At 38.0% G+C, this 21,621-nt stretch overlaps 1 protein-coding gene across 6 annotated transcripts in view; it reads left to right on the forward strand.

Moving 5' to 3' along the window:
- The window catches only part of LOC124592964 (cryptochrome-1-like), a 180,257-nt gene extending 165,421 nt beyond the window's left edge, over positions 1 to 14,836 (forward strand). For 3 of the 6 annotated variants that reach the window (XM_047131884.1, XM_047131888.1, XM_047131887.1), the window contains one exon: positions 13,323 to 14,836. In XM_047131884.1, coding sequence (XP_046987840.1) covers positions 13,323 to 13,519 — 197 coding nt within the window. In that variant the 3' untranslated portion in view covers positions 13,520 to 14,836. The remainder of the gene's footprint in view (positions 1 to 13,322) is intronic. The other 3 variants (XM_047131889.1, XM_047131890.1, XR_006977770.1) reach the window with 2 other exon arrangements.
- Positions 14,837 to 21,621: the final 6,785 nt, after the last annotated feature.

Below are 21,621 nucleotides of genomic sequence, written 5' to 3' on the forward strand. Positions count from 1 at the left end.
TGAGGTGCTATTCGGTACAACCACAAATCACAGTTGGCACATGTCCAGGGTACTGTGACCTATGTGAATGAATGACATTCTGCAACCTGTAGCCGTACCCTTTCTGCACACCACCCCAGGTACTATTTTTCATCAAGACAATGCATGACCACTTGTTGCTGCATGAACATGTGCCTTATTGGTGTCATAGGATGTCAGCCTTTTGGCCTGTCCCACCAGATTGCCAGACTTGTCACCAATTGAAAATGTGTTGGATATGGTGAAATGATGGGTGCAGCACTGTGATCTAGTGCCAAACACAACAGATGAACTCTGGAACCAGGTGAATGCAGCATGGATGGCCATACAACTGAGGTGACTGAAATGTTAATCATTTCTGCAAAAGACATTAATGTGCATGTCCTATGAATATGACCATCCTATCTCTAGTTGTGCAAGGTGTTCTGTTTTTTCTGAACATATGTGTAATACTTACTTTACCTGGTCCTCAACTACTTCACATTGTACAGAATACGAGATATCTCTGTCTCTTTCTGTCTGTAGCCATGGTTACTGCCTCTCAGCACTTCTTTGATTCCATTTTCCCATGTCTTTCTTGGCCGTCCTTGCCAGTCGTTCGCCATTCACCTTTACCCCCCCCCCCCCCCCCCCCCACACTAACACTGGCATGCTGTCTTTTGAAATTTGCTGGATGTGTCCAAGCCACTTGTGTTTTTACTATTGGATATTCATCTGTGCAGGCACTGCATTAAATTTTCCCAAATCACTGTGTTTCAGATGATGTTTGCCCTTGTCTTGTTTATTTTGCAGTGGTGTCTCATTTCTACTACTGACTTTTTATTTGTTTACTATCTATCCAATACTAAAAACTTTGAGGTTTGTCAGTAATATTGAAATTTTATCAGAGTTGACAAAGGACTTGGAAGAGCAGTTGAATGGGATGGATAAGAGGTTGTAAGATGAATGTCAACAAAAGTAAAACATGGGTTGTGGGAAATAGTCAAATTAAATCAGTTGATTGTGACAGAATTAGATTAGGAAAGGAGACGCTGAAAGTAGTAGGTGTGTTTTGCTATATGGGCAGAAAAATAAATGATGATGGCCAAAGGGGAAAGAGTATAATATGCAGAGTGACAGTAGCAAGAAAAGCATTTCTAAAAAAACCGATATTTGTTAATATCAAATATAAATTTAAATCTTAGGAAGTCATTTCTGATGGCATTTGTATGGACTGTAGTCATTTTTGGAAGCGGAAAGTGGATGATCAAGAGTGCAGACAATAAGAATAAAAGAGCATTTGAAATGTGGTGCTACAGAAGAATCTGAAAATTAGATGGGTAGATCGAATAACTAGTGAGGAGGTACTAAATCAAACTGGCGGAAAAAGAAACGTATGGCACAGTTTGGCTAAAAGAAGATAATGGTTAATAGGACACATCCTGAAGCAACAAGGACTAGTCAGTATAGTGATGGAAGAATGGTCTGTGGGAGGGGGGGGGGGGGGTAAAAATCATAGAGGTTGACAAAGGCTTGAGTGCAGTAAGTGATTCAGTGACTCATATGGATATTGGTTGCAGTAGTTCTGCATAGAAGAAGCAGCTCACACATAATAGAGTAGTGCGGAGACCTGCATCAAATAAGTCTTCAGACCGGAACAACAACAACAAAATTGTCTAAGATTCACAATCATAGATCAAAGTCAAGACATAAGTTCATCTATGTACTGCTACCTTTGTGCCTTTTGATATATCTCTCTTTTTGAGGAAATTCAGCATGAATAATGAAAACCCAAAAAATGTCCACAAAAGCCACTTGGTAGAGATATGACATTGCCTGAAGTATGACGGCTAGGCCACCCAAAAGCCCAGTTGACATAGTGTTATTGAAACAACCGCACGCAGTGCAGCCAACAAGAAGTTTGGAAACATGCCATGAGAAGTTGCTAAGCTGGAGAGGGAAGAAACACAATTACATACCAACTGAAGGCTGGGAACTGCTACAAAATAAATTGAGGAGGAATGAGACATCAAGTAATACAACAAATGGCATTTACAGGTTGTGCAGTAAGAGTCACTAAGATAAAATTAAAACTAAAAGTTCCACACAAAAACTTCCTGTTATAAAACAATAGTAATATAATGACCTATAAATAGTTACAGTAGCAACAAAACCCATTTGGAACATTAAACTGAGACAAGTAACCAGTCTGCACTCATAACATGATATCAGACATAGGTAGTACGTATACATATGTGGACAGGCTATGCAAAAGTTACTAGTCTTCATTTAATATGTTCTCCTAATCAGTTTTGTTGCTATTGTAACAATTTCTATAGGTCACTGTTTAATCTTTATATTACTCATATTTTATCACAGGAAGTTTTTGTATAGTACTTGCGCCCTGTAATTGCCCTCTACGTATTTGCTATGTTTCTCACTGACTTGTTCCTCCTTAATTTATTTTGCAACAGTTTGCAGCCTTCGGCTGGTACATAATAGTGTTTCTTCTGCCTCCATCTTTGCATCCTCCAGTGACATTTTCCATAATGCTTGTTGGCTGCTTCTCTTGGCACAGTGTGTGCTGGGAATTTCAATAATACTACATCAGCTGGACTTTTGGGTGGCCTGGCCTTCCTAGCTACTTCATGCATAGTCACATCTTCATCATGTGGCATTTGTGGGAATTTGTTGATTTTTTCATCACTGGTGAGTCATTATATTTTTATCTCCAAAAATGGTTTATTCCAAAAAATTTTTCTCTGGGGTCTTATTTCAACCCCTTTGGGTGTAGGTCCATACTTGTGGCTTGCAGTGCTCATGTGCACTATCTGTGCCTACTACCCACTGAAATTTTGATTGTTTCATCTTGTAACCATCAAATTTAGGCAGTTCTGCAATTCTAATGCCACCTGAAGGTTCGAAACCATGTATTTTTAACAAACCAATGTTAAATTAGTTAATTGAGTATTTGTTCTGGTGTCTTTCTGGTTAATTGCCTTATTTTTACCATTATTATACCTTCTAATTCGTATTACATTTATTCACATATGTGTACATCTGAAGATGCTATGAGTTGTGTATGATCCTATACCTGTGAACAGCTAATGCAGCTACTAAAAAGTTTTATTAGTAGATTTTACTAGTTAAAAAAAAAAGTACTTCCATCATGTATGTAAGCTGTGGGTTCCCAAGTCGTTAAATCATATAATGCTATGCCTTTCATCCTTTTTATTTATAATCATAGCTTTGCTTTTTCAGATATTTACCTACATTCCTTTATTCTTAAATACTTCCATCCAAACATTGAGGTTATGTTGGAGGTATTGTTAAGTAGAGACTACTATCATCAGGTATTGCAGAAACTCCAGGCTGGTCTGTTGAGCCAGTTCCATCTCATAATTTTTGGTGGTCAGCTTTGTAACTATAATGCTACATGCCTTAATTTTCCAATCAACATATTTTAGAAAAAGTACCAGAGTGAGACTACAGCTGTTAGAGACACCTTGTCTCTTAATCAGTTCAATAGATCTCTGATTTCCTGTTCTCATATAGTTCTTACAAGGGAACCTCCCCATCGCACCCCCCTCAAATTTAGTTATAAGTTGGGACAGTGGATAGGCCTTGAAAAACTGAACACAGATCAATCGAGAAAACAGGAAGAAGTTGTGTGGAACTATGAAAAAATAAGCAAAATATACAAACTGAGTAGTTCAAGGCAAGATAGGCAACATTAAGGAGGATGGGGAGGCAGGAGCGCCGTGGTCTCGTGGTAACGTGAGCAGCTGCGGAACGAAAGGTCCTTGGTTCAAATCTTCCATCGAGTGAAAAGTTTAATTCTTTATTTTCAGTTTATGTGACAAACTCTTATGTTTTCATCACTTTTTTGGGAGTGATTATCACATCCACAAGAAAACCTAAATCGGGCGGAGTAGAAGAATCTTTTTACCCATTCGCCAAGTGTACAAGTTAGGTGGGTCGACAACATATTCCTGTCATGTGACGCACATGCCGTCACCAGTGTCGTATAGAATATATCAGATGTGTTTTCCTGTGCAGGAATCGGTTGACCTATGACCTTGCGATCAAATGTTTTCTGTTCCCATTGGAGAGGCACGTCCTTTCGTCTACTAATCGCACGGTTTTGCGATGCGGTCGCAAAACACAGACACTAAACTTATTACAGTGAACAGAGATGTCAATGAACGAATGGACAGATAATAACTATGCAAAAATAAAGAAAGTAAAATTTTCAGTCGAGGGAAGACTTGAACCAAGAACCTCTCATTCTGCAGCTGCTCACGCTACCAAGGGACCACGGCGCTCCTAAGCTCGCATTGTCCATTATGTTGCTTATGTCGCCCATGGACTACTCAGTTTGTATATTTTGCTTATTTTTTCACAGTTCCACACAACTTCTTCCTGTTTTCTCAATTGATCTGTGTTCAGTTTATCAAGGCCTATCCACTGTGCCAACTTATAACTAAATCTGAGGGGGGTGCGATGGGGAGGTTCCCTTGTTAGATTCTGCTAAAAGGATGGTGATGGATCTATACTGATGAGCCAAAACATTATGACCACCTGCTTAATAGCTTGTTATACGTCTTTGGAACAAAGTACATCACTAATTCTGTGTATCAGGGATCCAACAGTTTGTTGGTAGGCATGTGGAGGCATGTGGCAGTAGATGTCCACACACAGGTCACAGTGATTCATGTAAATAATGGGCTGCTGATTAGCGGATGTGGTGATGGCACACAATAATGATCCAGATGGGTTCCCCACGATTTATATCAGGTGTATTTGGTCACCGAATGCTTCTCAAACCACTATAGCATGGTTCTGGCTCTGAGGCATGGGCAAATATATTACTGAAAGATGACATCGCCATTGGGGAAGACTTCAAACATGAGGGATGCAGGTGGTTTGCAGCTGACAGCATGTTTTCGATTACTACCACAGGTCCCATGCAAACATAGGAGAATATCTCCCGTTGCATAATACTGCTCCCACCAGCCTATGTCTGTGTTGCACTGCACGTTTGGGCCACCGTTCACCTCGATGATAGTGTTTTTGGAGATGACCAGCAATATATTCTAGCAAAACTGTGTTTCAGCTGAAGAGCTGATGTGTTTCCATTGCTGTGGTGTTACTGGTGCTCCGTCCGTTGCAGTCATAATTGATGATGTCGTCGTATCAGCATGTAAACACTTGGAGGGGGGGGGGGGGGGTCTGCTGCAGAGCTCCATGGTCAATAGTGTGCTGTGAATGGTTTGCTCCGAAACACTCGTATGTGCACCAGCACTACGCTCTTTCAGCAGAGATGCCACAATCACCATCTATCCTAGTTTACAGAGCAGACAAGCCTCTGAACCCCATGTTCTGTGAAGAGTTGTAGGTGTCCAACCATTTAGCACCTATTGGTAGTTCTACTGTTCTTCTACCTCTTTCCGTAAAGGCTTATGACTGTAGCACGTGTAGATTTGACCAGCTTTACTGTTTTCAAGATAACCATTCACAGGTTCTGCCTAGTAATAATCTGCCCTTTCAGAGTCACCACACACACACACACACACACACACACACAGAGAGAGAGAGAGAGAGAGAGAGAGAGAGAGAGAGAGAGAGACACGGGGGGGGGGGGGGGGGAGTTAATTTTATGTTCTAATGTGCAACTTAACACTCATACAATATACCATTAGTTATTAATAACTACTTGGAAATTTTCATCGTGCATTTATTTTGTACAGACTCCAATGAACAAAAATTGAGCTTCAGTAAATATTCTCAGGGTTCATGCTCAGTCAAGTGGTTACACATGCACAAGCTTCTGGCCAAATGTCCCTCAGCTGCTGTACTAGCTGTGCTGTTACTGGTGCTCAGTCCATTGTCTTATAAGGCAATGTTTTCTGCCTGCATCTGCTACACCCACTATAATCTAACAAGGGCTGTGTTCCATATTGTATAGCTTCTTTTATTGCACTATCCCAGAAAAAGATTTCCCCGGACAGTGTAGTCACAGACACCTCTCATGCTCATCCTGGTATTTTTCTGTCATGCGTATGGTATGCCCGATTGTTTGCAGTTGAGTGGTATATTGTATGCCAGCAGGCCTGTGGCATACATTGTCTCTCACAGCCTTCACGATTTGGTGTATTTTAGTTAAAGGCCTGAAGATTGCCTTGATTTTATGCCTTTACAGGAGCTGAATCAAAGAAAGGCAAAAATACCAGTTTTTATTCCTCTACTTGATCATGGTCTGCTTGTGTATAATTTATGGAATTGCTTGTAGTATTTGTTTGTTGTTGTAGCTGTTCTCATAAAATACTTTTTGTAAATGGTTCAGTTCTTATGAGAAGCTTTTGACACCAGAGATGGCTTTTGCTCAATCAACCAATGTCCTCAGAACAATGTGCTTCTGGACCAGGTAGTGATAGCTAAAACATGAAAATACCAGTCCGTATGAATGGATTTTTTGTTTAAGTCATAGCTGAGGCATTCATTGGGTTTTTGGTGGACAAGAATGTCACGGCTGGGCAAGGCACAATCTTTTTCAACCTCCATCATGTACCTGATGTGGTCATGGATGCTATTGATGTGTTCCAGAAACTCTGCCAATTTTTCAAGCCCTCGGGGGGAAAACAATGTACGTGCTGTTGACATAGCAATGAAAACAATGCAGCTTGTGTCCAGGGCAATATCCTGAAAGTTCTCTATCAACAGGTTAGCTACAGTTGGAGGTAACAGGGGCTCCATTAGAACACTGCACATCTGATTGAATGACTCGTACTTTCTGCCTTATGAAAATAAGACAATTTCAGGGTATGCTTGAACAGATCCACCAGGTGTTTGATGGGAACACATCAGAGCTGATCACAATATCAATTTCTAAGAGAGCAGATGCTTAATATGGCTGATAAAATCACCCATATTCTATATGTCATGTACAGTAGCCCACATTTTAAGTAAAGACACTAGCAAGATGTGAGGGAGAAAATTCTTAATAACATACTCTTCCAGTGATCACCAGTTAGTAGCTCTAGTGTCTCTCACATTATCCATGAGATTTGGTTATATGGCAATTTGTGATAGACAACCTTTTCCAGTACCAACTGGATCTTCAGGTCATATTCAACTTTTTCCAAAATTATGCTCTTGTTAGCTGACTGGATGACAATGGAGGATTATTGAATAGTGTAGAGAGACTTGTTGCTCTCAGCCCTTGTCAAGTTGAGAGCTGGTTGTATGGATTTTGAAAGGATCCGGCTCATTTTACAGCAAATTTCATTGTCATCTTAGCATCTTGTATACTGCATGTTCCACACCATTCATTGTTTTGCATAAAGCTACTGTATGGAGCATTTTAATGAATTATATTGTGCGCCATGTTGTGGTTGCAAAGGTCATCTGAATTTTTTTTCTGTTGTGGATATCTTCCAAGAGACTTTTGAGGCTCTACTGTGGCCAGATCAGTTAAGTTCCAGTCTAAGGCTGAGGGTGAGTCCATCAGTTGCAGATGAGCAGCCAAGAGTTCATGGTCATTTGCATCCAGCTGATTTCTGTAATGTGTCCTTTCCCACAGCAAAGCAAGGTTGACAAATGCAAGATTATTTTGGCCACAGTAGTGTTGATATAATGGCTCATTGTGGCATCATATTCTTGTTTAGCTTGCACCAATATGTTGTCTTTATGTGGAATATTGCTACCACAAAAAGTATTTTTGTGAGACCTACAGTCTTTGACTGTACTGTATGTTGCCATCATGTATTTGGATTTGTTGATACATGAAAAACAATTTCCCCATATTTTGTCAGGAGGATGTTCTCTATCACAAATGGTAGTATCTTGGGTTCAGTGGAATGCACACTACAGGGTGTCTGGTTCGGAACTGTCCTTGAAGTAGTTGAATTGTAACAGTTCGTTGTGGCACTGTGTGGCAACTGCTGCTCAAATTGCTGGTGCAGATGGAGTATGATGTGCCAGAGTCCCAAACCGAATGCAAATATTGTCCATATACCTAGCATGTTCTACAGAGTGTCATCATATTGCCTTGTCCTGCTTCACCAAATCTGTCCGCAATCGAGCATGTATGGGACATTATTGGATGACTACTCCAGCATCATCCACAGACAGCATTAACAATGCCTGTATTAACTGACCAAGCGCAACAGATGTAGAACTCCATCCTACTAACTGATTTCTGGCCACCCATGCAACACAATGCATGTATATTTCCATGCCTGCTTTCAACATTTTAGCAGTTATACCAATTATTAATGTGCCAGCATGTCACATTTGCAGTGGCTTATCTCACACTTGCATTACTCTGTGATCTTGAAATGTCAATCATTTAAATATGTCACCTAGACAAATTTATTCCTGAAATTTTGTTATTCAACATTAATTATTTTTTGGTGTTGTGATTTTTTTTTCCATCAGTGTATGTAAACCACCAGCTAGGGTGACTACAGGTGTTTGATTGATTTCATGTCATCTATTTGGAGCCATATCAGGTGATCGATAATGTTCTGTTAATGATATCACAGCCAGTTTGAATTGTGGCATCAGGAATCTATCTTTATCACAACAGCATGGAGACAAATGCACTGCCTAGGCTTCAGCAAATGATGAGCATTTATAATATCCCTTGGCCTTCCCATAACTTATAACTACTCAGTGTATATTGAAGAGATTTTAATCCATTCACAAACCACCCTGAAGCTCTATTGACATCTACTTTACTTTTATTTGTTGCAAGGAGATTTCTGTGCATCTGCTTTCATAAGAGATCATGTGAATAAATGTATGCAACTTGCAGCAGACACTGACAAACTAATTATTTCAATTTTAATTGTATTAATTTTTCAAGAGTAGAATTCGTAGTAATTTTCTAAAGAAAATCATTTTTGTACTGCACCTAAATTATAACTTGCATTTCTTTCTTAAGTTATTACTAAAAAATGATCAAAAACAGAAATTTACTGCTGTCGGATATTTCATCAGGCAGGGATTTGAACTCACCGGATTATTAAAAGCAGTAAAATAAGAGCCATGGCAATAAAAATTAAAAGAAAGGAACAATAATTAAGGTTCAACATCTGAAATAAAAATTAAGGTGGAACTGTGGCAGTACAAGTTAAATGCTATATTTTCCAGTTTAAATGGGACTGGCAGACTTGCAGTAGTTTGATATCTGTGCACATTTCTAACCATCTCTGCTCCATCACCACATTCATGTAAACCTCTGATATATAATTTCTTTGCTCATAGTATATGGATTAATTTGGCATCGCACTAAAATAAAAGAACAGCTACAAAAAATGGTAATTATATAAATAGAAGAATTATTTTGGATTTACATGTGTGGCACACCAAAAATAAATTAATTAATTAATAAATACTCACAGGGACAAAGAGAGAGTTTTATAGGTGACATTGTAAAGAAGACCCTTCATGGTTGTTGGCCACTTGTTGTTTCACATTATCAAATGAAACTGCTGTAGTAAACTAATTTTAAGTTATCCAATAACTATAAGATATTGTGCAAATGTTACACAAAATCAGTAAGAGGCTACTTGGTCAGCTAAATGCCAGAAGCATCCACTCTGACCAAAGCAATATCCATCCTACCTTAAGGATTTCCACTGTGTTTCCTAGCGATTTACAGGGAAATTCATCTGAAAGGAGGAGCTTTTCATCCTTCCCCTTAAATGCAGGTCCATTATATTTTACCACTGTACCACCTTGACCTTGCTCTTTTTTCCCTACTGTGAGCTTGCCAAAGTTAGTTAAACACATTGTGAATCTCCACTACACCCTTCAAGTAGGGATGATTCCATAAGAAAAACTATATTAAATTGGTGGTTTTGCTAACACTGTTCCCTTGAGACTTCCATAACTAGGCAGTGTGTGTTCCGATGCTCATGTACCAGACACCTACATTGTATTTTATATCCTCATAAACCAGACTGACTCTTCCTCTCCTTAGTACCTGTCTCCATTTTATTTCTGTTGTTGCATCTCATGTTCCAGTCTTCACCTTGCTCTAATGTGTTTAAGGTGTCTCTATGAAGTTTTCATTACTAATCACTAACAATGTTTGTCAGGTGCATGGCAATTGAGTATTGTTCATCATAACTCTACATGATGCTTAGCAAGATTAGCACTGCCATTCTGACCACAGATGGGTCTATCAGAACCAACTGACTACCATACCATCATCTACTCCATGGCATGAAGTGGATGTTGTATAGAGGGGCATGAGAGTCAGCACACTGCTCTCTTGCCTGTCGTCAGTTCAGCAGAGCTTGGTGCCACTACCTCTCATTCATGTAGCTTCGCAGTTGGCATCATGTGATGTAGGGTCCTCATTACAATCCTCCCACCAAGGAAAGATTCCTGATAGTACAGGGGGATGAAACTCGGGGCCCCTGCATGTCAGTCCACTGGCCACTCAGCTACAGAAGTGGACACACTACATGATCATACTCTCTATTTCATATTCTATGACTGTCGTAATGTTCTTGTGTCTTTGTGTTTCCTCCCTATTTGGTGTCTGTCTGTAAAAATATTAGTCACCTGAAGCCTGTACTTTGAACTATGGTTCTCAGTATGTGGTGTCATTGGAAGAAAGAAAGGTTTTCTTTCTTTATTGGATTTCTCTTTAATCTGCTATGTTTTTTTTCTTTGAAAATTCAGAAATGCTGACTTGTATATTGATTGGCTGTTGTTTTTACATCTCTCACAAATGTGGCTGTACATGTCTGTTATGACAACAAAACATTTCAACAGAGGTTCATAATTTTTATCTTATCTGAGACAGAAAGCAGTATGTATCAGTCCCAAGTCAACCACATAATAGACTTTCAGAGTTGTCAGACATAATGTACCACAGGTTTCTATTTGAGGTTCTCTCTTGTTTCTGATATTTATAAATGATCTTCCATTCATAGTTTCAGAACACACAAATTTTCTACTTTTGCAGATGATAGAAGTATGGGAATAAAAAGTAGCATCAGTCCTCTTAATGAAAAGGCAGCTAACAAAATATTCGAAATCATCGAAGGTACTTCAGAGCAAATAAACTGTCACTGAATTTTGATGAAACTCAGTACATGCAGTTCTGTATTTGTCACAGACATGTCGAGCTATAAAAAGAGTCTTCTGAAATAATGAAATACAAGAGGTAGAAGGTGTTGGTTTTTGAGACTGGAGATAGATCACAATTTTAATTGGAAAACTCACTGACAAGAATTAATGGGGGGCCTTAGTTAAGCGAAGTTTGCAATATGCATGATCAATGGTATTGGTGATTTAATAAACATAGAAACTATTTTATTTTGCCTACTTCTGTTCCTGGTTAGTAATGGAATAATTTTGTCTAGAAACTCAACTTTTAGGAACATTACTTCAGAATGCAGAAGCATGTTATAAAACTGTATACAGAGATCATTCTAGAATATCCTGCAGAAATTGCTTAAAAGAACTTGGTATTTTACCAGTTCCTTATATATAAAAAAAAATATGAAAAGTGTGAATATAACACAAAGACAAAACCCAGCCTCTACAAAGATTTCAAAGAGTTAACATTAGTACACAAAGGAGTCAGATACATGAGCAAACATGTAATCAACTGCCTATTAGAGCACATCAAATGTCATGTAAGTATCACATAATATGGTGAAGTTTAAGACTCAATTAAGGAACTTCTTATGGGACAACTCACTCTGTACCACTGAGAAGTGTCTTCACAGAAATTCTCAAATGTGATGTTTTGAGTTATTTGATATTAGCACATTAATATACTAGTCTTTTGTAATATTGAGTCATTTCACTGTATTGTACCTCTGCACTATTTCACTGCATTGCACTTACACACTTAAATTACATGTATGTCTTTGCCTTCTTTCCACATCTCAGAGAACCCTGTCGACAAGATTCATGGAATACAGCTATTGTAATGTACTTTGTAATTGTGTTCAGGTACTTCCTGGAGGCTAAACTTTGCTGCTAATATGTATCTGCCAATCTCACTTATTGTGTCAGTTGAGTGTTCCAGTGCTTGGGATGGAAGATGCAATGGTTGTAATGTAGTGTAATGTAGAGTGGACTATTGTAGTGTAGTGGTTTCTGTCAACCACCTCATTATCACCTGTCTGCTTGTTACCACCAACAAGCCCACATCTTGTCTTTGGGATCTGTTATAATCTTGTATGCTTTACTTACTTGGAAATAAGACATAATATACCACTTATAATTAAGTAAACTGTTTAGATCTACAAAAATCAGGCACATCAACAGAGATACAAACTGCCTATTGGCTTCTGTCTCGGGTTCTTCGGCCGACTTTCATCTAATGATTTTTCTGACGTTTCGCCAGCACAAGTGGCTGGCAATGTCAAAGCTTCACCCTCCAGTGAACTGGAGCCGAGTTCACGGCCGCAGACTATATGTACCTGGCGCGCCAACGTCCGAGGAATGACTGTCGCGGGTAGCAAGAGGAGAACCGCACCGGAAATGACTGCAGAGAAGCCCTCAGACGTTGGTGCACCAGGTACATATAGTCTGCGGCCGCGAGCTCAGCTCCAGTTCACCACCGGCAATGGAGGGTGAAGCTTTGACAATGCCAGCCACTCGTGCTGGCAAAACGTCAGAAAAATCATTAGATGAACGTCGGCCGAAGAACCCGAGACAGAAGCCAATAGGCAGTTTGTCAACAAGTGGCCACGAAAGCCTTAACAATTTTGTGTAACAGAGATACAGTTAAGTAGAATGTCTAATGTAGCTTTAAAAATGCGTTAGAAGCATTTTGGAAGTAATAATAGCCATAGATACCAGGATGATAGCTTGTAAACTGAAGAGCAGTTAGTTGTAGTCCAATACTATAATCTTCACCCCCCCCCCCCCCCCCCAACCCCAAAAGGAAAAAAAAACAAACAAAAACGCATATGTGACCATTAGGAGAAAGTAGGTATACTTACATGATAAGGCAGCCTCAGTTTGATCATATGCAGGTGAAATTGAGGTCTATTAAAATGCCAATAATATGAGACAAATCTAGCCATTAACCAAAAATGAATAAATGATTCGCTCATCAGCAAAGTCTTAATACTCACTGCTGAAAGATTATAGAATAATTTTTCCTCATTCTAGAATTATTAATATTTTTATAAAAAATACTTTTTAAAGAAGTGATATTTTTGTATTAGTTATTTGAAACTTTGGCTGTAAACAGTTTGCATGAGGGGAAACTGTTTACAGCTGAAGGGAAGCTTATTGCAGAGAACTGATGTCTGAACTTGGTATGTGTAATCTATGCATTGCAGGTCTTTTGGCAACAGTTCCTACAATCCGATCACCTTCAGTTAAGGGCGGTCAATACAACGGCAAAGAGGACAAAACTACACCAGAGAACAGGATAGTGAGTGCAAACAATGATTGCAGTATGTATGTTGAAACTCAACAGCAGATGACACCGCAAGAAACTAAATGTGACTGGGAGTTTTGCAGGAGAAACATGTGATTCTTTACATTGGCAGTAACCAGTGAAATCCCATAAAACTAATGTGTTATGAAACAGAAGTCTTTCATTAGTAGGCCTTACAGGAAGTGTTGGGTGCACATTTTAAGAAGTTAAATTATAGTCTGTGATAATGTACTAAATGTGAGGACATATGTGGGAAATAATCAGTATAAAATGAGACATTTCACTGAATTCCAGTCATTGTATATAGAGTGTAAATATATCACAAATTTCTCATTTTTTAACTAAAACTATTTTTAAAATATTTCCAGTGACGCGAGATTTTTCTGTCTTGATTTGTTACACATGTTCATTTCTCACATTGTTAATTGTAGCAATTTTGCTTTTATAAAGCAAAATTATGATTTACCTTTTATTGTATGTGTTTTCTACCAGTAGTCATAGCATTTACTGTGACTGTCTTTCCAATATAATATGAAATTATTTTCTACATATTTTCTTATTTGAATCATATTATGCACAGGAAAATCATCTCATATTTTTAAAATATGCAAAGAAAGTAACATTTAGTAATTAAATTGTCATAATCATAATGGAAAATTCCTCATACAGTACAATTTAATGTGCCTAGAAAAGAATTCATTGTATACATGAACTGTTGAGCAGTAGCTTATTTATTTATTGTATTTTTTGCATGGAGCCACCAACTGATGGCTTTTGCAAACTCCATAGCAATTTTTTTACATGTTTTGTACAAACAGAGAATACATACATTTTATATATGCATAATACAGACATCAGTGTACTTAATAAGACCACAAAATTGTGTGATACACCGTAATTATTATGTATATTCAGATTTTACAGAACAGAATATAAAAAGATTTCAATTTAGTTTAATATTAATATTCATTCAGGGAGTATATGCACTTATCTATCAGGAATTATTTCAGTTCTCTTTGTGACAAAGAACTAGGCAGTTTGTAATAACATATCTGGACATCAATGCATGGACCATCACATATTGTTTTTAGTTTAGTTGTTTGTCTATAAAAGCAGTCTTTCCTTTTTTATATTGTAGACATCCATATCAGAGCACTTGGTTGCATTGTTTTGATGTGTCACAAAAAATGTAATTAATTTGTAAAGATACAACAAGTAAACTGTGGTCATGTGTTATGTACGGAAATTTCCCTGCAGGGGTCTCTGTACCCTAGTCCATGGATACTCCTGACCGCTCTTTCCTGTGGGGTTAGTATTCTGCTCTTATGTATGTCAGCAGCACAGTCCCATGTCTCTATCCCAGAATTAATCAGTGCAAAAATTGTCCCATAATAAATTGCTTATAATGTCTTATTAGAGACTACTTTTGATGATTGGCTAATTAGGTTAGTGAACTACTGATTCGATTACATATAAAACTGATATTGTTTATTTATTGTAGATTTTCATCTAGGTATATATCTAGAAATTGATGTTCATCTGTTTCTATTGCTTCAATTTTGCCTATGTTAGTGACAGAAGTTTAGTGTGAATTTGCGAGTTTAAAAGTCGATTAATTGAGATTTACTGACATTAATCTTCAAACCCTGATCATGGAAATAAGTAGTTATTTGACCTAGACCCTCAAATTTGCTGCCAATGTTAACTCATCATTTTGTTTGCCAACAAATAGTTGTGAGGCATCGTCTAAGTAGCTTAGCAATTGGGAGTTGAGAGGTGGCTCTATATAATTTATTTACACTAGGAAGGGGGAAATGCCCAGAAGTGAGCCATGGATACAGCTTGTGTGACTGTTTCTCATCTGGACTGGAAGTTTATGACCTCATTTACTTTGTAATGCAGCTTTGTACACTGCTTACGATTAGCTAGGTATGTAGTCATCAGTTAAGTGGGTATGGCATGTACATTGTATGCCTCAAGTTTACTTAAGAGTAAATCATGGTTTACCAAATTGTAGGCTAACAGGGTCTTTACATTCATTGATGAAAGACACCACCATACTCTTTATGAAGAAACTCCTCTTGATCAAAGATACCACCACACACTTTATGAAGGAACTCCATAATTGCTGTGATAGTGTTGTGATCCTTTAGGAAGCCATGTTGTGTTTCTGTTTGTAACTTAGTTTTTGAGAAAGAGGAGTAGTCAATAAGTTGTGTCAGCAGTACAACTTCAAATACTGTACTGCAGATGCGTATTAAAACTTATGGGCCTAAAGTTTGAAACCTTTTCCTTGGATCCTTTTTTGTGCCCTGGTTTAACTGTGCTACACTTCACTGTATTTTATAAAAGTGTGTTCTCTGATACTATAGTTAATCAGATGAGTAACTATTTTAACTACATCTTTAATCACAACACTACACCACCTGATGAGTACTTACTCTTTAAGTAATTTATTATCATGCCTATTTCCTGTTTACTCATTTCTTGGAATTCACAGAATGACTCTTGCATGGGGCAGAGCTTTGCTTTAACACTTACATTTGTGGTATTAACTGGATTGACAGCTGCAAATATAAAATATTTACTAAAACACTGCATACTTTATTAGATCTTAAACTGTGTTTCCTTCACATCTAGTGTTTACAGTTTCAGTTCCTGGTTTGGGAATGACTTTGCAAAATTTATTTATTACATTCCATGAAGTCTTGGCTATGTTGGCTGATAGAGCTATTTCATTCCTGTACATCTGTTTTCTTAGATTTATAAGCTCTTTCTGAAAGATTTTTTTTCTGGATTCATTACACTTATCCCTGAAATTCTGCAGCTTTGTTGACTCTTGTAGCACACCCAGGTCCTCAATATTTTACCCGAGTTTAATCTTATTTGCTGGAAATGGCAACCTGGATTTTCTACATCTTGGTTATGGGTTAGCACCCTCTGTATTTCCTTAACTGGGCAGCAAAAGCAAAATGTCTTAGCGTAATATGATAGAATTTGGCTAATTTGTTTTCTGACCCTTTAGCCTGATAAATCAGATCCTAATCCTCAGTCACTATTTTTACGGCACTGATGTTATGATCCTTTAGAAATAATTTATTTTCCACAACTTTTGTCATATTTGAGATACTTGTGTACTGACATTTGTGGCCAAAGTGTTGAAAATCAATATTTCTGCACATGACACTGTCTTTAACTTAATATGTTTACTAAGTATAATGTAATTTATTCTGCTAGAGGTGGACTTTGTTACTCAGGTCTCAGTATTTGTTTGCTTTAGAGGTTTTTTAGGAAAGTTTTAAACTTAGATATCAAGCACAAAAATCCAAAAGACTCAAAACAGACAAGTTTGCTTTCTTAAGGAGTAAATTGACTAGAGAATCCAACCATTTTCAAATGTATTGTCACGAAGCACATGGCACCATTCCTTGGAAGCTGAAGGAATGTGTGACAGCAGATAATTTTTTCACATCTTTGCATCTGGTTAAAATATTGGAAGGTAAGAGTATAAGCTTAGAGTGAGTACAGTGAACTGATCAAGAAGAGCAATACCAAAAACAGTAATAATGTCAAAAGCACCACTGTAAGAAATTTCTGTGATGAAGTGCAGTCCAGAGTGTTAAAATGCAAGAATAAGACAACTGACATATAACACTTCTAATAAACCTGTGTGTGGAAAATGTATGGAAGCAATTTTAAGGTAATGCATCTTTTGCTTTCAGGACCGCTAAGAAAACCCAATCTTAGTTTCTATCACATCATTACTCTGAAATGAAATTATTCGCATGTAAAAATGATAACTATATATGGAATTAATGTGAGACTTCACTTTGAATGTTCTTTTCATGAACAAAACTTTTCCCATCCAATTAACATAGCATAAAAATAGAAAAAGGATAGATTTACCATTGCAGTCAATTTCATCGCTGCTGTGGTTTCAGGTATATAAAAAGTTCCATAGTTCTTGTGTTAAGGGATAGATGCTGTTTTTCCAACATAGTGTCCTTATAGAATATATTTAGTTTTATGGTTTTCTAACTTCTTAATTAAAATATTATTTAATCCTCTAGTGCAAAATAAGCTTAAGCAACAACATCTAATGGGGGACTTCATCCAAAAAACATTTTTAATGTTTTGGGACAAAAAGTAACTACAGAAAGTGAAACCCATTGAATGTAACAACAGTCTGAGACATGTGTGATAGCACATTATCAAGACAAAAGAGAACTTTCTCCTTCACAAACTGTGAAAGATAAGCCTCAATAAATTACTCAGTTCTCTCAGCAGTGAACTCTTATATTTGAGGATGATGGTTCTGCATGCACTTAAGGGAGTTATCAGAAAGCTCTGAAGCTCAAGAATCACAGAAATTAGGGCCATTACTTTGTCTCCCAGTGGATACATTTTTACTTTCTTTGATGCAGTTTCTCCTTTCGTCATCCTTTGTTTCAAATGATCCTTTGCATGTAATGAGAGCTGCATATTTCTTCTGCTGTTGTGAAATACTGGAGGATTTAGTGGATTACATTAAACAAGTCTAAATACCTTAAAGTGGTGTCCTGTCTAACTGTAGAGGAAAAATGTCACAGCCAAAACTTGTATGTAAATTTTGCAGAAAGTGGTCAGTGAAGATCTTTGTAATGTTAGTGATCTCGTGTAACTTTCATCGCAGTAACTGAGTACAGTATAGTGAACTTTTGCTCCATTCTCATGGTTTGGACGTCTTTAGTGCTCATAATCCTCAGTTGCTGGGTGATCATGCTTAGCCCACTGTCTGATCCTTAACCATCAAAAACAATGATGGAGAAACTTTGTTTAATCCAACCCTTCTTTCAAATCCATTCTTGAAAGATCTATTATAATGAAATACATTGTTCAATTCATAAGTCAATTATGTCTGTTTTCTCTTAACTGTTTATGTAATAATCACAAACAAGCAATGCAATGCTCACCTCCAATCAAAGTATTTTTATTCATATTTGTGTCATTACAGTAATAAGCTGTGAATTTTAAGAATGTTCCTGAGTATTGTTCTTAGTAAGCTTTTCACTGCTCTATGCTCAAGACTCCTATGGTAATATTTTTGAAAACATTCTTGCCAAATGAAGATTCAGTCATTTTACTATAAAACTCTTAGATATTCTGAGAATTCCAAGTTCTGAAGGGTGGATTTTTGCTGTAATGAGTTCAAGTGTTGAGTCACATTGTCATTATCTACACAGATCATCACCATCAAAAACATTTTAGTTTTGAAACTTCCCAACAGAATAAACCAGTGTGCTGGAGTGGGAATCGAAACCTAATCCCTGGGCTTTTGTGTGAAGTGCTTTTACCAACTGAACTAACCGCACTTAATTGAAAGAACTATCCTACCCAGCATTAACTTTTTATCCAGAATTCACTTTAAATGAGTTGAGGAAATCACAAAAAGCCTAGAAATGGACTTTCAAATGGAGATTTGTAAACCATATCTTCTGAATATATGTCTTGGATGTTAACTGCTATATCACACTACTTAGTAAATGACCACAATGATAATTACACTTCCAATGTTACTAAAATAACCTTAATGTTGAATGATTTTGTCTACATTCTCTGCTAGTAAAAAGCCAGATCACATAAAATAAATTGTTAGAAAGTAAGTATATCCGTATCAGCTTTGAACACAACATCAACAATACTTTATACCAAAGAAGAGCCTCTGTTTACCAAGCACTGACATGGGAGCAACAGAAGTAACACTAACAGGCACACAAATCTAAAACACACAGTTGAATCTAAGGCATTCGGAATTTTTAAAATTCGAGATAGATGGCATGAGGCAATACATATGCTGGCATAACTGGTATTGTGTCAAACTGTAAATGATTATTCACCAAATGTTGTTATACTGTTGGTTTGGCTTTTGCAGTGTCAATGGAGAACATCCAATATTGGAGTAGTTTTATTAGTCCTGCAAGCTCTCTTGGCTGTTTACTGTTAGGTGTAACTGGTGGCCCAAGCAATCCACTGGAGGACATTTGATTAAGAGAAGTACGGGCAATTTTAGTTTCACAACCAAGTGTGTGAAAGACAGTCAACCCAAGTGTAGCACCCTATGACAGAGCAAGCCTAACTCCACTACATTACAGGGGAAACTCAGTGGTTGCTTCTAGAGTAACCATTTGACTTCAGCAGTCATTCAGTTCTTTTGAGCATAGTTCATCTTGAGGTTGGAGTTTAGCTACTGTAGGTTTATATTCTTTATGTGATCAAGGTGATAACACCAAAATTCTCACTCGTACAAATGCTGTCAACCGTTGATCCTCACCAAAGCATGTCTTAAAATACCACAGTATACCAACTGCAAGAAGCACTTAAGATTATTCAGTACTCAAAATGTAACTCCATCTGTATGGTTATTTAGACCAAAAAGGTATAACAAGTTATTATAATCTTATCCTTAGCTAATAAGAGAGCATTAGGTAAACTATGCTGCAATTGCTTGGAGGAGAAAAAGTTATGGTAATTGATGACCTTAAAATATAAATTAAATAAAAGAAGGGATACACACTGAGTTCGGATGTAAATTACGTTAGAAAAACATTGGGTGGATATATAGAATCCCTATAAATGATTGATTTATTTGTAATTAAGAGAAATGCTGTATCTAGATAGCTGATAAAACAAACCAATAATCAAGACTATTGATTATGGAAACAGTTAGCCTATGACCTTGTTCTGAGATCATTCATCTGAGGAGGGAAAATATGGTGTTACATATCATCTCAAAAGTAATTTAACTGGATGCATAAAAAAATCTACTCACCAAGCGATGGAAGAACACACACATAAAAAAGGATGTTGTGATTAGCAAGCTTTTGGAGCCACTGGCTCCTTCTTCAGGCAGAAGGGTAGAAGGGAAAAGAAGAAGGGTGAAAGAGAAGTACTGGAGAGGTCTGGAAAAAGGGGTAGATTTTGGGGCAGGGGAGACTTACCATACAGGATGAGAAGGAATACCATCCAAGAAGAGTAACGTTTAACCCTATGTCTATATTGATGACGTATGACACTTGTGAACTATAAAACAACATGGTGATTTAATATCGAGGAAATTGCATCTGTTATGCATGGTTTTGCTGTCATCTTGAGGGGTGATGTGTCTTAAGAGGTGAGATGAAAGTACCTGTGGGGTATTTGTGCACTCGCTTTAAATCATCGCCCCCAGCCAGGAAAAATGCATCGGCCCTGGAACAAGAGCCACTGCATGCAGGAGAAGTCACTTAAAGGTGAGTGGACATTTTCTGTAGACTACAGACAACACAGCCACACAGTGATTAAAAGTGACAGATGTGCTATTCAACAATATTATGGAAAGAATAGATTCCTACTCACCACATAGATGAGCCACTGACCTGCAGACAGGCACAATGAAAAGACTGCTAAACATTCAGACAAAAAGCCTTCCTCCAGAAGCAAAATGCGTGCGTGTGCCCACACACACACACACACAAAGATGGCTACTACCTCCAGCCTCTGGGGCCCCAACTGTGGACTGTGCCTATGTCTGATGGCATAGAGTGGGTGGTGGGGAAGAAAACAGGGCAAGGCTGCTTATAGAGGAGAATTCAGGGACTTGGTGGGGACATGATGGGCTGCTAGCTGCAGAGTCAAGTGGCTGTGCTCGGGCGCGGGAGGGGGGGGGGGGGAGGAAGAAAGAAGGAAGAAAGAGAGAGAGAGAGAGAGAGAGAGAGAGAGAGAGAGAGAGAGAGAGAGAGAGAGACTGTAGGTGTGTTCGTGGAATTTGTAGTGCTGGAGTGGGTGCAGGGGAACGGTGTAGAGAGAGGGAAGACAGCAACTAATGAAGATGGAAGACCGAGATGGCGGTTACAGGAATGAAGGGAGAGTTTCCACCTGCATAATTCAGAAAAGCTAGTGTCGGTAGGAAGGATCCAGATTGTACAGGGTGTGAAGCAGTCTTTGAAGTGAAGCGTATCATGTTAGCAGCATGTTCAGTAACTGGGGGATCCTACTGTCTCTTGGCCACAGTTCCGTGATGGCCATTCATGCAGATAGATAGCTTGTTAGTTGTCATGCCCATACAAAGCAGCACAGTGGTTGCAGTTTAATTTGTAAACCTCATGACTGCTTTCATCCTTTGATGAAATAAGAGATGCCTGTGACAGGTCTGCAATAGGTGATAATGGCAGATGTATGGA

This window comes from Schistocerca americana, chromosome 2 (assembly GCF_021461395.2).
Source record: "Schistocerca americana isolate TAMUIC-IGC-003095 chromosome 2, iqSchAmer2.1, whole genome shotgun sequence".
NCBI lineage: Eukaryota > Metazoa > Arthropoda > Insecta > Orthoptera > Acrididae > Schistocerca > Schistocerca americana.